Source organism: Eumetopias jubatus, unplaced genomic scaffold, assembly GCF_037043125.1.
Source record: "Eumetopias jubatus isolate StellerSeaLion01/CBP00866 unplaced genomic scaffold, mEumJub1_p1.0 scaffold_12, whole genome shotgun sequence".
NCBI classification, from domain to species: domain Eukaryota; kingdom Metazoa; phylum Chordata; class Mammalia; order Carnivora; family Otariidae; genus Eumetopias; species Eumetopias jubatus.
The window spans coordinates 86,383,749-86,401,231 of record NW_028274818.1 but is presented as its reverse complement, the minus strand read 5'-3'; the positions used below and the strand labels follow the sequence as shown (position 1 = coordinate 86,401,231).

General features: G+C 41.5%; 2 protein-coding genes and 1 pseudogene across 2 annotated transcripts in view; 2 read left to right on the top strand and 1 right to left on the bottom strand.

Annotated features, from left to right (window-relative positions):
• Window positions 1–11,523, bottom strand: part of LOC148162850 (solute carrier family 68 member 1-like) — a 50,684-nt gene extending 39,161 nt beyond the window's left edge. Inside the window, exons 1-3 of the mRNA XM_088029024.1 lie at window positions 11,515–11,523; window positions 2,106–2,276; window positions 406–1,131 (exon numbers count right to left, since the gene is read on the bottom strand). Coding sequence (XP_087885150.1) covers window positions 406–1,131; window positions 2,106–2,255 — 876 coding nt within the window. The 5' untranslated portion in view covers window positions 2,256–2,276; window positions 11,515–11,523. The remainder of the gene's footprint in view (window positions 1–405; window positions 1,132–2,105; window positions 2,277–11,514) is intronic.
• Window positions 7,011–17,483, top strand: part of CDR2 (cerebellar degeneration related protein 2) — a 28,277-nt gene continuing 17,804 nt past the window's right edge. Inside the window, exons 1-2 of the mRNA XM_028090447.2 lie at window positions 7,011–7,372; window positions 16,389–16,501. Coding sequence (XP_027946248.1) covers window positions 7,294–7,372; window positions 16,389–16,501 — 192 coding nt within the window. The 5' untranslated portion in view covers window positions 7,011–7,293. The remainder of the gene's footprint in view (window positions 7,373–16,388; window positions 16,502–17,483) is intronic.
• On the top strand, window positions 14,174–14,506 carry LOC114198765 (non-histone chromosomal protein HMG-14 pseudogene; annotated as a pseudogene).

Here is a 17,483-nt window from a genome sequence, read left to right as displayed (position 1 = left end):
TAAATATTTCAAATATCATGTGGCTCTGCTCTCATTAGGTTCTCTTTTCCTTTTTCCTTTCATTTCTTGTTTCCATTATGTTTCTACCGAATCTTATATAACACCTGGGGCTCTGAATCTTTGGTCTCTTTCTTTTTTAAATTGAAGTACAGCAGTCACACATGTTATATTAGTGTCAGGTGCACAACATAGTGATTCCACAAGTCTATATGTTATGCTGTGCTCACCTTAAGTGTAGCTACCCTCTGTTATACATTATTGCAATATCATTGACTCTATTGTCTTTGGGTCTCTATGAGCGTCATTTTGTCAAACTACTGATACAATCAGGTTTTTAATCTCCTCAGCTAGGTAAGAGTTAAACCTTTATCCCTGTAGAAAGTTACAGGAAGAATCATCACATACCTGTGGGCAAATAAAGCCTGCCCCATACATGATGCTCCTTATGGAAGAAGGAAGAACATCCTTAGGAATGAGATTATCTGCAAAGATCATCATGAAGTTATTGAAGAAGGTTAAATGGAAGACTTGGAAGAAATTCGTTATCAGAAAAAGGTGAAAGTTTTTCTGGGTCAAGATCTGTCTTATCAGTGAGACCATGGAGGTCCAGGGGAGATCCTGTTCACTTTCTGAGAAAAGGTTTTCCCCAGGGCTTCTTGTAGGTTCAAAGTGTTTCATATGGTATATGCCAGTGTAAATGCTGGCCATGGCAAGAATAGCAATGACCACAGCAACAGCCTGAAAATTGAGTAAAATTTCCATGTTATCGGAGATGAGGGCACAGAAAAGGACACTGGTGGATCCTACCAGTGATGTCATTTGGCTAATTTTAATAAGCTGAAGCCGACTTTCTTGTCTCGTGAAAATCTCTGCAAACAGTGTACACTGGGCTTGCTGAACAAAGGTAAGTGTGCTATCAAAAGCACATAATGATACCACCAGGTGAAGTCCACTAAGCCAGTCACCTTCTTGATAGTATTTCCAAGGGAACCAAGGAAGCAGGAAGGCTACTGAGTATAAAGGGGCACCGTAAAAAACAGAACAATGTTGACTGGAACAGCAGTCGGCCTGAGAGTTGTTGTGAAAATACCCAGTCAGGTCATGAAGAGCATTCCAGATCATTAAAATCATCTAGGAGAAAAAAAAACCACAGGATTATTTTAGTGTGGTTTATATTGATGAAAATGACTCCTGAATTTTTACTTAACGGGAAGTAACAAAAACCAAGGGGGGGCGGGGAGGAAAAGTTCACTGCTTTCAAAACCATCAGGGGGCGTATATCCTGTAATAGCCATAATCCTATTGGTTAATACCACTCCAAAAGCCAAAGTGCGTTCACTTTGTGTTTAGGCATTGTACAAATATTTATATCAATTTATTAAATCCTTAAAATGATCCTATGAAGCGGGTGCTACAATTATCCCTACTTTACAAATGAAACTGAGGACCACAGAAGTTAATCAATTTGCCTAGCTAATTAATGACAGAGCCAGGGTCTGAGCCAAAGCAGATGACCGCAGAATCTTTCCTTTCAGTCATTATGTTAAACTGCTTCCCCTTAAGGCACACAAGGCCATGCCTCTGCAGAGAATGATGACCTGTATATATACCATGATGGAGTTTTACGTAATTCCATTAGGAAAGGTTAAAATATCAATGTTTGCCATTGCAAAATGCCAAAAAATACTAAGTAAGTCAAGTATATTGTTGTTGGTAATAAATGAGTAACATTATAAAATATAAGGGTTTTAAGACCATTAACTCTATCCACTCTGACTATATAATTGGTAATGAGTTACAATACAATTTGTGATTACCATGGACCTTTTCAAGACATAGAATATCTTAATAATAATTCTAATTGTTCCATATAAGTGAATTTTCCAGATAGCCAAAGATTTCCCTTTAAACTCTAAAGCTTTTATGTTTCAAGTGGCAAACTTTTAACAGTTTCTTTGCCCTCAGAGGATCTTGGACATAGATAACCTTTTCTTGAAAAGTCAGCTGTGTGAAGAATCAGCTCTTTGGAAAATCATAATCACATACAACTGTGGGGAAGGAGAAACTCTGTCCTAGGTGATATAATAATGAGGGCTCCATCTCACCTGTGCTTGGTAAAAGGCCACTTCTGAAATCTTGTACAGATGTAAAAAAAGCTTCACAGAGTAGAAACTGAAGACAGAATTTAGCATTTCAGTTCCTAATGTTATCATAGAATATGCCCAAGCAATGGGCTTGATACTTATAAGTATCATTTTCCATGCAAAGGAATTCTTCTTCCTTTTGTTTAAAAAAAAAAGGAAAATGGTTAAATTCACTGTTTGCATATAATAGCTGATGGGTGGCAAAATTCCACTGGACACTAATTTAATTTTAGTTAAGTAAAAGTCAAAAACCACTAGCTATCACCAGAGTCAACACTTTAGTTTCTTATCCATTCACTCAACATTTTTTGAGAAGTTGCCAGGGACCCTAATTTTCATAGAGTATAACTTACTTTCATATATATATGAATTCATATATATATGAATAAAAATATATATTTTAAAAAAAATTTTAGTGGGGCACCTGGGTGGCTCAGTCGTTAAGCGTCTGCCTTCGGCTTGGGTCATGATCCCAGAGTCCTGGGATCGAGTCCCACACTGGGCTCCCTGCTCAGTGGGAAGCCTGCTTCTCCCTCTCCCACTCCCCCTGCTTGTGTTCCCTCTCTCACTGTGTCTCTGTCAAATAAATAAAATCTTTAAAAAAAAATTTTTTTTTGGTAATCTCTACACCCAACATGGGGCTTAAACCCATGACCCCAAGATCAAGAGTCACATGCTCCTCCAACTGAGCCAGCCAGGAGCCCCTACTTGAATATATTTTTAATAACTCTTCCAAGTTATAAAAGCGAGATTTATCCATGAGTTTGGATATGCTTTTTTTCTTTAAATTTTTTTGTTATGTTAATCACCATACATTATATCATTAGTTTTTGATGTAGTGTTCCATGATTCATTGTTTGTGCATAACACCCACTGCTCCACGCAGAACATGCCCTCTTTAATACCCATCACCAGGCTAATCCATCCCCCCACCCCCTGGATATGCTTAACTAGAGGCCAAGGAGATGTGTCTATGGCATTATTATCCTCCCTACTTGGGAGGGTGCAACAGAAAAGGAACAATGAGGTGACATCCTTTAGCTAAAGCCACACAGAAGGAATAGAACCTTTCATCTTAGTATAAAGTTGACCATTCAGTAATTACAGACTTGCTTTGGAATATTTATTCTTGGTCTTCTCTGGACAGACTGTAACTTTGGCCCAAAGGACATATCTAAGATGGATATTAGAAATAACACATTCTGGGGGTGCCTGGGTGGCTCAGTTGGTTGAGCGTCCAACTCTTGATTTCAAGTCAGGTCATGATCTCACAGTTGTGAGATCAAGTCCTGAGTCGGGCTTGAGATTCTTGCTCTCTGCCCCTCCCCCCACTCGCATGCACTTGTTCTCTCTCTCTCAAAATAAATAAAATCTTTAAAAAAAAAGAAATAACACATTCTGGTCTTTGCTCTGATATATATGTCCCTCTTAAATCTGGACTATTGTCTCAGTCTTTCAATGACTTGATTTATGCAACTGGAAAATAGGAAAAGTTTAGCCAAGCAAGAGGTGGGTACAGATTCATCTTCCTTTTATCCCTGACTATAGTTTAAGATAATACCATGATTTTTCTGTTTTATCCCTACCTTCCTGGAATATTTGGCCAGGTCTGCACAATCTTACTAAGTCACAAAACAGACAAATATTCAGATAACTCAAGAGAAGTTACTTGCTTAAATAATCCTTGGGAATTAAGCAGGCACTGCAGTCTATACTGCCCAATTTCTTAGGGGAGGGCAAGCTACAAGCAAGGAGTGAACAAATGACCAAATTATCTAAGTCCCTGAGCTTCACTTTGTATTGGGTAGAGCCAAAAATGATTCCAAATCTATGGGAAGTAGGGCCCTACAATTAAAAGGGATTACGAAACCCATATGCAGACCAAGCATTGTCTGTAGACTGAATAAAGAATATTTTGCTCATATGTGTACTACTATTCTTAAAATGTTTGTAGATTCTGCTGTAATGATAAGATACCATCTGAATTTTTTTGTCATTATGCAGTGCACAAACACTTGAAAAGTACAAGCACCATTATGTGGCGGTCAGTCAATATTTTTGGCTTTAAAAGTAATACTCAGATTTGAAAAAGCTGGAACTACCGGTGAAGACCCCATTCTAGAGAGTTACTTTTGGCCTAAGTGAGAATGAAGATTGAAGACTGGGTTGCCAAGAAGGCCAAAACAAGGGAGTCAGTTGAACCAAAAGCCAAGATACAAATTTAGTTCACCAAAATGAGGCACTCTTCTTTTTCTTAGTTTTATTTCAGGCATGCTGAAACAAGAAGCATGCCACACCTTCTGAGCTGATCTATCACTAAGTCAGGAGGTGGGTATTTATAAACTCAGAATTTTGCAAAGGGTCATAAACTTGCCGAGTTAAATTTTTCTGAAGATTTTATTTATGTGAGAGAGAGAGTGCATGACGGGGAGGGAAGGGGGAGAAGCAGACTCCCTGATGAGCTGGGAGTCCAATGTGAGGCTCGATCCCAGGACCCTGAGATCACAACCTGAGCCCAAGGCAGCAGCTTAACTGACTGAGCCACCCAGGTGCCCCGAGTTCAATTTTTTAAAAAAGAATTTGAGTTAAGCACCGACCCTGTCTGAAACGTATGAATATAAGGTTTTATTAACATTATGAAAAACTCTTGTAGCCTGAACTTCTCTTTGTTTATATATACTGAGAGGAGGAAGTAAAATCACCCTCAGTTCCAAATCCCCCTTATTTCCATTTGCAAAAGGAACTACCAGTATTTTGCTTTATATTATTTTTATCATAGTACTTATTTCAGTATCAAACTGAAAATCACCACTTACAATTTTTTTTAAAGCCACCACTACTATCTAAATCTCTCCTTACCTGATTTTACTACAGCAACAAAACACAAGCAAAAATATTGTATCTTTACGAGCAGAGACAAAAAACTTCTGAAACTGGTTCTTCTTTACCACAAAAGGTTTTATACTGAAGAGTTTAAATAGCAAAATGGTATAATGATTAGGCTGGGCAGGTGTACAATGTACCCATGAATTATTAAATGAAAACCCAAACCCTTCCTTTTAGAATCAACTTGGCTTGTTATTCACTAACCTACTACTACACCAACTAATATTAATGTCACGGAAGAGGCTGTTCATGATTACTTCTAAGTTTTGACTAAGCAGACTATAAAAGAATGATGGAGACCCCTCCAAAGCATGGCTTTGAGCAGCGAAAGCTAACATTTCTTTTTCAATGCAATTTTTGTTCACACTTTCCCAGGGAAAAAAGTTTCCCCAAAAGGTGTCCTTAAAAAGAACCCACAAATACCAAAGACATAAAGTCTTTTTGCCATTTTAAACTATCAATAATGTTAACTCTCCATATCTTTCTTCTTTTTTTGTTTTCAAAGGAGAATATGAAAGAACGTTTCAATACACTGACCAATTTGATTTGGAGTCCGATGAGTTATTTGCCATGAAGAAAAAAGCTAGCACTTTCAGTCTTGCGGATCAGTGACTATGGGAGACGAATCTCTTGAAGGTCAAATGCCTGATTCTAGACCTTCAGCTTCCACAAATCACCGTCAGCAAATCCTAAATCCAATCATCTCTCTTTCCAAAGAGCTCAATGTGTAGTGACTTACTTTTAGATTAAGATAGTTGGCTTTCTTTTCTTTTGGTTCTGGACTATACCTCTACCTGAATTTTGACAATTAGGGCTATAAGGTAACCTACCTTTCTTCTTTAACCTAGCAATAAAAAGTAATCAGTAACATTTTGCCTTTTAGTATACCTGAATTCAGAAGGATTTGCGTTTACCATTCCTCCTTTATTCCTTTCCAACACCATTATTCCCTCTACATTTATTATTTGGCATTCTACTATAGGAGAGAGCGCTGCTGTCTTCTGTCAGCCGATCTTTACCTTTACACCGAGGTCGAGAACAGTGACCTTCCGGTCACCCCATTTAAGAATTTCTGTGTTTTGTCTGCACGATGATAGGAAAGCCGCACCCCACAAACAGTATCAACTTTAACTCTGTGGAGAACGAAGTTCACTGCCCTGCTGGCCATCAAGTGCTAGGGCTGCACTCAATTCCCTCCAGGTGCAATGTCGTGAGCCCGGGTACTTAACTGGCGATCTTTGAACCTTTTAAAAATCGTGTGCAAAAGTGCTTTTAATTTTTTTTCTAAGGAGATACCTTCAACTGCACCCTTTTCCGCCCCCGGATACTCAAATGAGCCCTCCTTTTCAGGGGAAGTGAGTACAACTCTCAGTGGGTTGGAGATGAGCACTCAGATAATCAAGGAGAAAACAGCTAACAACCCTAAACTCCCGACCGACCCTTAATTTCCCCAGATCGAGGAGCGCAAATCTGGGAGTCAAAAGACCAGAAGGGGCCAGCCGGGTACCGGACCCCGGACTCCCGGCACCCTTCGCGCCTCCGCTTGCACGAAGAGCGCCCCACGACAACCGCCCACTGCTCGGGGGCCGCACTCCCGGCCCTCGAGCCCGCGTAGCCTGTCCACCCGCTAACTAGCCGGCCGGGCACCCGCCACAGGCGCCGCTGAGGCCGCCACTTCCACACCCAGCACTCGGAACGCTGGCCCAGAACCGCCCCAACGCAGAGGAGAGGGCGGGGCCCTCGGCCGCACCCCTTCGCCTTTCCCCCGCCTTCTTTGTTTCTTCTGGAGTCGCCATTGGCTGCTTGCCCGCGAGACCGGGCGACCCGCGGGCCTGCAGTGAGACAGGATTGGACGACGTCGCTGCCGCTCGGCCACCGGCCCGCTCACGATTGGCCGAGGCGCCGCCGGGGGTTTGAATCGCGGCCCCGGCCGGGGAGGGTTCTGCCAAAGTGCCACGTTGGGCCCGGCTGCAGCGTGAGAAGCCGGCTCAGGGCACCCGCCCGGTCGCTGGTGCCGGAGCTCCGGCTGTTGGGCGGCTCGAGGCGGGTCGGGAGGCCGGTCCGCGGCGTGCGGTGTGAGCCGCCCCGTGCGGCGGCGGCGGGGAGCAGTTCTGGTCAGGAGACGCGGCGGAGCCTAGGCGGCGTCGCGTCCCGCCGGAGGGCGGCTCTGGCTGAGGGCGGAGGAGCCCGTGGAGCGCCCGGGGCAGCGGCTGAGGCGGGACGGCGGCGGCGGGCGCCGCTGCCCCCGGAGGAGCCGGCCGAGATGCTGGCGGAAAACCTAGTGGAGGAGTTTGAGATGAAGGAGGACGAGCCGTGGTACGACCACCAGGACCTCCAGCAAGGTGAGGGCGCGGTCGCCCCCCCACCTCGGGCGGGCGGCCTGGCCGGGGAGGCTCTCGGGCGCGAAACCGTTAAAAAGTTGCTCTTGCCGGCGGCCAGCGGACGCCAGGTGCGGGAAGGTCCGACGTTCACCTGGCGTGGGCATCGGCCGTGTGCCCTGCCCGCCGGGAGGCCGCTTCTGCGCAGTGACCCTCACCATCCCTGCGTGTGGGCCGGGTACCGTTGGGAGCGCTTCCCGGGTTAGCTGGTTGAATCCTCGCCGCATTACTCGGAGGCGCAGGACGGCCTCTTCCTGGCTTGCACCCCGCGGCCTCAGCGCCTCCGGAGGACCCCCCACCAAGCCCGAACCGAGTGGGAGCTGCTGCAGGTGGTAGGGGTAGCAGTGCTGTGTGGCAGGAACCGTGCCGGGCCCGCCCACCTCACCCGCTCCATCCATTCCTTGGAGAGGAACTTCTCTTGTCCCCATTTCCCAGATGAGGAAAGCGAGGCTAAAACGGCCAAACGACTTCGTTCGAGTCAAGGGTGGAGGCCAGCGGTTTTGAACCCACACACTCAGAACGAGGAGTCGTAGTCACTGCCCAGACCCTTTCTCTCCTTTATCATCGGTTTACAGCTTCAGTTGGGTGTTAGAAAGTTGAATTTGGGGGGGGGGGGGGCAATGCATAGTTCACCATATGCCAAGTGAAAGTGACTTGAGGCACTTTTGCGTCCGCCACTTCTTGGCAGTTTGCGCTCTAGCTTTTTAGTTAAAAACAGGCATTCAGATCCTGGCCTGCCTTGGATTTCTTGCTGAAGGTGTCTCCAGAGAGAAATCTTAGAGCAGCTTTCAAATTTGGAGCCAGTGCCCCCACCTTGTTTTGCGTATTAATAGCAGGAATTTGCAATTGGGGAAGCTTTTTGTGGGTTCTTAACACAGGTGCTCATTTAGTCCTCCCGTCAAGCTATGGACGTAGTAGATAGATACTGTTATTGGGAGAGCTAGGATTTCCACTCCAAACCTCAGAACCAACTTTCTTAGCCACTATTACTGAACACTCCTTAGGAATTTTTTTCAGGCATCTTCGGTCTCTGCAATTCTGTAAAAAGCAACTTTTTCAGCTTTAAACTTTCACTGAAAATTAACATCTCACTTAGTTGAATATTAAATGACCATGATGTTGGTTCATGGCAATCACTGAACTTGGGGTTGGGGGGGGATGTAGGCTTGAATAACTTGTTTTGTTTGTCTTTTCTAAGTACAAGCAACTCTTGGGAAAAGGTGATTTTTGATATGTGGTGGACAGTCACTTGAACCAAAGTGGTTCACCATTTCACTGAAATAGCCCAAGCTGTTCAGTGGCTGCAGTGCAGTATGTGCCGTCATGTGTTCTCAATGTCCACAGGCAAATTTGTCTTATATTTTAACCTGTTTTCAAAATTCCCCATAAGGATTGATGGCCTAGTTTGATACTTTCTCCAAGATTAATGAGGAAACCACTGCACAGTTGCAGCATTTCCCTACAATAAATGAAGCAGTTTGTATAATCAAAGCTAAATATCTTTAGCAAGTATTGATCTGTGCAGGCCCCCCTCTTTTTTTTTTTAAATCTAGCGAACTTAACACATAATAGAGGCTTAGTTTTCATATTTGTTGAACTGAGTTGCTCACACAGGGTTACTCTTTTCATGGCTCTCTTCCATCAGGTGCTTTAGTCCACACTGCACTTCCACCCTGTGGGAAGTTGTTAGGAACAACCAGTTGTAAGATGTCAGTCTATGGGAAACAAATGCAACGTGTTGGCATTACATGTGGAACTCTTTAACCTCTGATCAAAACAAAGCCATCAGATGTTCAAGTTTAATGAAACCTTAATGAGCACAGGTCCGAACCTCCTTAATGTCAATTTGCATTTGGAATTTGTTCTCTGCTTTTCAAAAAACTTTTACATCTGTTATCACAATGGACTTTGACATAACCCTGTATGTCATAACCAAGTGCGTGGAGTAGGAATAGATGTGAAATTCCAACAATCATAACTCGTGAATATGGCCTGTAGAAGAATGAAGTCTGCACTGTGAATGAAAGGATATCTTTGTCCCAATTTTTAAAAATTATATGTTAAAGAACACCTAAACTTCTAACGAATTTTTAAGTGTGTTAATTTCTGAAAAATGTATTATAGAGTCTGTGCCAGGCATTCATCTAGGCACTGGGGTCACAGTGCCTATCCACAAGATAGGATAGGATTCTATTCCTGGAGTTGACAGTCTAGGAATCTATTAGTGAAGCCTGGAGATGTTGCCTCCTGGTATGTGCCCACCTACAGTGCCTGGCACGTGGTAGGCCCTCGGTAGCTATTAGATGCTGAATACAGTTTGGGAGCAAGTCCTGTTAAACAGACTGATAAGCACATCTAATGGGGTTTTATCAAGTGCAGACATCTGTTGTTTTTTGTTTTGTTTTAAGATTTTATTTATTTATTTTGACAGTGAGAGCAGGAACACAAGCAGGGGGAGTGGGAGAGGGAGAAGCAGGCTTCCCCCTGAGCAGAGAGTCCGATGTGGGGCTCAATCCCAGGACCCTGGGATCATGACCTGAGCCGAAGGCAGATGCTTAACGACTGAGCTGCCCAGGCGCCCCTGTTGTTTTTTTGTTTTTTAACATCCTCACTATAAACTTTACTGAACAAGCCTTGTTTGGAGAGAGCTGCTAAAGACTTTTTAAGATCCTGTTCTCAAAGTCATTAAACTACAAACTTGTTTCCTTTAGCAATAGAAGCATTATTTAAGTAAATCGACCATATCAAAGTTTGCTGGCGAATTCTTTTTTACATTAAAATTGCTGAAAAATTCTAACCTCGGAAGGCTGTGGACCACCATTTATACCTTGTTAGAAACATGTAAAGCTTGTGCAGGCTGAAGGAGAAAACCCTTTGCTTTTACAGAACACTTTGATGAAGAGACTGTCTTTTGTCAGAGAGCTGAGTTGGCACAGTAAGAATACTGACAATGATCTCTATGGGTAAGATCCTTTCTGGGACAGCAGGAGCCTTCTGTGCAGGTAATGATGGTGCTTGCTTTGAAATGTACCCCTGAGAACAAGGTGGAAAGACTTCAGAAACTGAGTTTTCTTTTAGTCCAGCTGCTATTATAATTGTCATTTGGTGAGCTGTGCAAGCTTAGAATAAGGTTTCAAATTCCTACTATATGGATTGGCAAATGAAATCTTAAAGGAACCCTCATATTTCTACTTCTTTTCACGATGAGTACATTTTCCATGTGTACAACTAATTTGCTGAATCATTGTTGAAGGGTCATTAAAACTGGCACCATCATTTTTCTTGATGTTTATATTCAGGTTTTTTGCTTTCCCAATTATAGTAACGTTGGCAACAGGAGTTACACAGAAGCATCACCAAATGACGCATTTGATTTTGTAATAGGAAAAGCTTTCAGCCCTAATGTTGTTGAATTACTACTGCAGACTACAGCTAACATGGGAATATGTTGTCCTCATAGTTTGTGAAAACTACAGTAAAATAAAAATATAGCAGTGGAATTTAAAGGTTTCAGAATTTCAGAAGAAGGATTCTTTTTAAAAAATCACTCAGCTGCCAGACTAATCTTTTGCTTTGGCATAGGGCTGAGTAGAGTACCTGTTTAAAGCTTATAGTTTACACTGTTAAAGTTGATGATTATCACTTGCAAAGATTAATTAGTGAAAATATTAAACATACAAAGGTGTTGGTAGGTTGTAATTCTCAAGCCTGCAGTAAATTGTGACTGCCTAGCTCAGTTCATTAGGATTTAGAAAAGACAACCTCTTAGTGAAAATCCTTATTGTAAAATAGAGATGACCAGGTGCATAAGACTTCAAAACTATATTGTTTCCTTTCCTTTTGTGCCTTAATTAAAAATATAAAGGGCATTGAGCATTCTCCCAGTCGCCCCACTAATTATTTAGAAACCCTTCTTGGGCTTACTGCCAGCTTTTGGCTCCTTTTGGTTATGGAAGCCAGATGCTACACAACAGGAAATGAATTTTTTTTTAAGACCAAAAAAAGACCCTTGTCTTTAACATATGAAGTAATATCCTATTATTCAGTGTGACTTCACAGACACTTACTTGTAGTTGAGACTTTTTTTGCCAAATTCTATCCTAAACTTCTGTGAAATATTTAGGAGATTGAGACTTCAGGTTACTGAACCAGGTTGGGGCTTTGTTTAACTGGAAATAAGGAGTGAGATAAGGACAAGTCTCGAATTCTTTTCTGCTTGCTATTTACTGGAACAGTGCTGTGCTTGGCATCTCTTTCGGCTGTGTATTAAGTAGTAGATAGTTTCATAACTGAATCAAAATAGTTGAGGATGGTCTCAAGTTAGTCTTAAGTCTGGAAGAGGGTTTGGCTCAGGTTTTGATCACTAGTTAAGAACACCTTTGGTGAGTCTCTGGTCCTTCCCAGTGAGGAATTACCACCATACAACTGGCCAGGAGAGACTTAAGTAATGTTTAGGTAATGTTTATATGCTTTGTCTTAAATAAGCATGGTGGCTTCTGTGTGGGGATATGTATACACATTACATGTCCTATGAGTACAAAATAATAATTTCTGGAGCATCTGCGTAGTTCCTTTTGCATTTAATGAAAACAGGATATTAACTTGCCTGGGATTGTGTGCGCTTTCACTGGCAGAGCGGGCAATAAAAGCCAAGTAGCTCAACTCTGATTTCTCATTGCCATCTATAAAAACAAGTGAAAAGATTAAGTACCTCAAAGGGAAATGTACTCCCTACCTGAAACAGAGATATGCGGACCTCCCCGTGTAAAGATGGCGTACTCTCAGTATGATGACTGCAAAGTTAGAAGCTGTTGACAGTAGTTTCTGTTTTGCTGTGACTCACCATGTAGATTTGGTCGGGTCAGTTAGCATCTTTGTGCTTCAGATTGTCTCATTTGAAAATCCAGGCTAAATACCTTGAAAAGATAGATTAATATCTCTTAAATGCTTTGAGCTGTTTGTAAAGGTTCTATGCCTTGTGAATAGAAGATGTTATTTCATAGACTTGTTATCTGAAGTCTTAAGTACATTAATTGACATTGTTAATATTTAAATCACGAGAGAATGTATCTTAACACCTGTCTACCAACATATATAGATTTATTATAAATGGGTGTAATATGTTTTAAAATGAGCTGGAGTGGTGTGTGGTAGGTTTTGATGCTTTGTTTTTTCTTAATGAGGGAAAACTAACCAAGTAGAATACTAATTATGCATACTAATGGACAGGACCGGGTAACAAAAGTTGTGGCTTTTCTTTTACTACTTTCTCTAGGTTAAGTTTTAATGTCGGTGGTAATGAGTAAATACAAAACCTTATTTGTCAACCTCTAAAAATTGTTTAAAGAGCATATGTAGTGAGGTTCCCTGTTTTCCTAATATTTTTTTCGTAATAAATGCTTTATATGACATTAAGCAAAATGACTTTCCATCATACTTAGAATAAAATTTAAATATTCTTTACCATGGGCTAAAATCTTGCATGTTCTGATTGCTGCCTACCCTCCAGCTTCATCTCTTCCCACTCTCCCCTTCATGCTTCTGTCACACTGGCTTTTTGTCAGGTCGTAGACTACACCAAGTTCTTTCCTGTTGGAGTGCCTCTGTGTGGCTTTTTTATATGGCGAGATCCTCATTTCTCAAGCCTCAGCTAAAATGTCCCCTCAGACTTTCCTTGTGATGTCTCTTTCTAAGACAGATCCTTTATTCATTATCACCAAATCTATTTTTTCTTTCTTACACATCACATTTAATTGGTTGATAATTCTTTTTAGCTCTGCTTTAAACTGTATCCAGATTCCTATCTCTTCTCTCCATTTCTGCCAGTGTAGTCCGAGCCACCATCATCTCTCACCCAGATGATTGCAGCATCCTCCTGTCACCCTGCTTCCACCTTTGTCTCTTGCAGGCTGTTTACATAGCAGCCACTCATCCTGTCAGAAGCTTTCACTGGGTTCCATTTCACTCAGAGTACAAGCCAAAATCTTGATCTTCGTAGGCCCTACACAAGCTGGCCTTAGAGCTTAGAGCCCTTCTGACTTGTCACCGTCTCTGCCCCCCATACACACTTTGCTTTGGCCTCATTGACCTCCTTATTAGCTCCAGTCACACTTCTTCCTAGAGCTTTTGTACTTGTTTTGTCTCTGCCTGGAATGCTCATCCTCTAGATTGATCTACGGGATCATTTATTCAGTTCCTTCACATTTTGATTCTAATATGACCTTTGTCACATGTTCTTAAAGGTCAGCTTTCCACATCCACATTCTTCATATCCCCCTAACTTTATTTTTCCTCTTTTGCACTTACTGCTATTTTTTTATATTCTATCATGCTGTTTCTCCCAATAGAATAGAAGCTTCATGAGGGCAGGGAATTTTTTAGCTAAGTTCACTCTTATATACCTAGTGCCTAGAACAGTGTCTGGTATTAATGTATGCATGCATTTATGAATGAAAAGTGTTCATCATGTTGGGAAGTTTATTTACTTATTTACTTATTTGCTGTCTGGCTTCTCCCATTAGTCTCTGGAAGTGTCAGGATGACAGGAACTTCATCCATTTTATTCACCATTCTTTAACTAAAGCTTAGTAGCATAGTGCCTAGCAATAAAAACATTAATTTGTGGGTTCTCCCACCGCCCCCGCGGCGGGTCGCATCAGCTCGGGCGGCGGGAGGAGCGGTAGCGGCCCGGCAGCCCAGCTTGGCGAAGGGTCTCGGCGCGCCGCGGCCGGTAGGCACCCGGCACGCGCCCGCCCCGCCACCACAATGCCCAAGAGGAAGGTCAGCTCCGCCGAGGGGGGCGTCGAAGGAGGAGCCCAAGAGGAGGTCGGCTAGGTTGTCAGCTAAACCTGCTCCTGCAAAAGTGGAAACGAAGCCAAAAAAGGTGGCAGGAAAGGATAAATCTTCAGACAAAAAAGTGCAAACAAAGGGGAAAAGGGGAGCAAAGGGAAAACAGGCTGAAGTGGCTAACCAAGAAACGAAAGAAGACTTACCTGCAGAAAACGGAGAAACTAAAAATGAGGAGAGTCCAGCCTCCGATGAAGCAGGAGAGAAAGAAGCTAAGTCTGATTAATACCATAAACCATGTCTTATCAGTGGTCCCTGTTGCCCTTCTTGTACAATCCAGAGGAATATTTTTATCAACTGTTTTGTAAATGCAAGTTTTTTAGTAGCTCTAGAAACATTTTTAAGAAGGAGGGAATCCCACCTCATCCCATTTTTTAAGTGTAAATGCTTTTTCTTTAAGAGATGAAATCATTTGCTGGTTGTTTATTTTTTAGTACAACCAGGAAATAGTGGGATATTGAATGTGGGAGGCTTTGATTGTCTTGGGTGTCAGCTCAACATTCCATAGCTGGGGTAGTTTTTATATCCTATTAATACCAAGCATACTAAATGGCAATTTGGAGTCGGTCGTGCATTTACTATGTCTTGAGTATTTTAAATTACTTCTATTCCCATGTTGTTTTTGGTAGAATTGTTTCCTAAAGAAAACCACTCCTAGATCTTGGCTCTCCCGGTCAGAGTTCTGGTGCACTCTGTAACATCTTGGTCGTGGTAGTCCAGTTTTCCTAGTAACTCTGTTAATGTGCTGTGCAAGATTGAGAATTTGAGTATGTAGTATATATGATATTAAATTGTGAATTAATGGGACTTAACAATGTAACAGTGTATCAGCATTTGAAGATCTTGGTACTTGATATACTGTTAAGGAAAATTTGCCTCCAAATTTTAAGCTGGAAGGTCACTGGAATAACTTTTAGAAAAGAATCACAACTACATGGTTTTTTTAGATTTTCGGTACGTATGCTAAGAAGTGTGTACAAATTGAAACGTCTGTACTGATCCTCAAAACAACCAATAGAAAATTAAGAATTTTGTGAAGCACATAAAAAAACATTAATTTGTGAATCAATGCATACTAATAATACTTGGGCTTTGTATGCAGCATAGTTTCTGAAGTCCTCCCTTATATATTATTTCATTTGATTTTTGCAGTCTTACATTGACAGGACCGTCTTCTCTCTAGACAAGAATACCAAGTGTAGGGACCTTTAAAGTCACCATATTGAAAGTGTTAACCTGGTAAATGGTAGTCAGACCTCAGGCCTTCCTACTCAATTCAGTGCATTTCTCACTATGTTAAAGGGCCTCCCATGAAACTTATTATGCAGGGATTTCTGTTACTATATTAGAACTAGTGTCCTTTTTTGTATCATTAAATTTTTATTTGGGGTATTGGGTATAATACAAACAAATCCTGTCTTATGTACATATATGCCTAAGAAGAGAGTTGAAAAATGAAGTTCAAAATAGAAATACAGTTTTGTGCTAACTCAAGGTATAAGCTACTGACATGTAATTACCTTAAAAACTGTCACTGCACTGCTTATCTGGTTTGCTCATCTTGGAGAGGGACATGAAGAGAAGTAGACAGTGTTGTTATTACTGGTGTATTTTTCCTTTTTTTGACTTAATTTTTAGTCTCCTTAGGAGGCCAGGATCTATAACACAAACTTTACTTTGATAGTTGAATTCACAGCAGCCAGATTTCGTGGGAACTTTAGAGACTATTGAAAGATCTACCTATACTTTGGCTCAAAGATCTCCAGAAAGAAAATAGACAATGAGGATATGAATAAGTCCAGTCCATGAGCAAATAATTATGATGTTAGACATCACCACAATGAATGATCATTTCTGAACTAATGAATACATCTCCATAAAGTAGATCACTTTTCTTCAGTCTTACAAGTAAGGGTACACAAGAGGACACATTACCTGGTAGAGGGACCCAGTTCAACTGAATTTTAAGTAGAACTCAAGTTTCTTTCTGTGCCATTCCACCTTCCATTGGGATCTGACTTAAACTTTTATGTGTTGGGTTAGGTCTTGATTCATTCTTATTTTAAGGACTGGGTTATATAAAATGTTGAAGTGAGATCATTTGCATTATCCTAAGATTCACTTGTTGTACTAGATCTCCAACTTGCTGCTGAACTTGGGAAGACATTACTGGATCGGAACACAGAGTTGGAGGATTCTCTTCAGCAGATGTATACAACCAATCAGGAGCAGTTACAGGAAATTGAGGTAATTTACTCATTAAGAGATTTACACTTTGAATTATGGCATGTTGCTGCTGTTGACCAATCATGTTCTGCTGAAATAGCACTTTCAAAGAATCATTGGAGAGGGTGGGGAGGCTGATTTCTGTTTTCTTTATGCTTTCACAACATATGCCTGGTGAAAGAAATTTCTCTTTTCACCTTGGTGAAGTGTACTAGAAGTAAATGGTCCAGTATTTACCAGTATGTGAAGTACAATAAATCTGTGAATATTATACTTCATTTTTTACTTATGCCAAGTGGTATAAGAGAATAATACAATGAACACCTGTGTACCCACCACCCAGCTTAAGAAACAGCTAGCCACACTGTTGAGGCTCCCTTCTTGTTTTCACTCCCTTCCCCAACCACTGCCAAACACCATCCTAAATTTGGGTTTAGAGGGAAAAAATTTTAAGTTGTAGGACCTGATTTCATAATGCATTTAAACTTCTTGTGCCATTCAGAGAATCAGGAATGCCTGGCAGGCTCAGTGGGTAGAGCATGCAACTCTTGATCTTAGGGTCTTAAGTTCAAGCCCTATGTTATGGGTAGAGTTTACTTAAAAAAAAAAAAATCACAAAATGAATATCTCTTTCTCCTTGCTATGATCTTATTTACATTTTTGGTAGATTTTTTTCTTAAAAGTACTTTTTCCACTAGTTTAGCAAACTAAAATGAAAGATACTAGATTAAGGCATTAAAATGCAAGATGGTAGGGCACCTGGGTGGCTCAGTTGTTAAGCATCTGACTCTTGATTTTGGCTCAGGTCATGATATCAGGGTTGTGAGATTGAGCCCCCAAGAGGTTCCTCGCTCTACATGGTGTCTGCTTGAGATTCTCTCTCTCCCTCTTCGTCTCCCTCTGCTCCTCCCCGCCACTCACGCGTCCTCTCTCTCTTAAAATCTTTAAAAAAAAAAAAAATTAAATGCAAGGTACTGTCTTGTAAATGATCGCATTCAAGTAG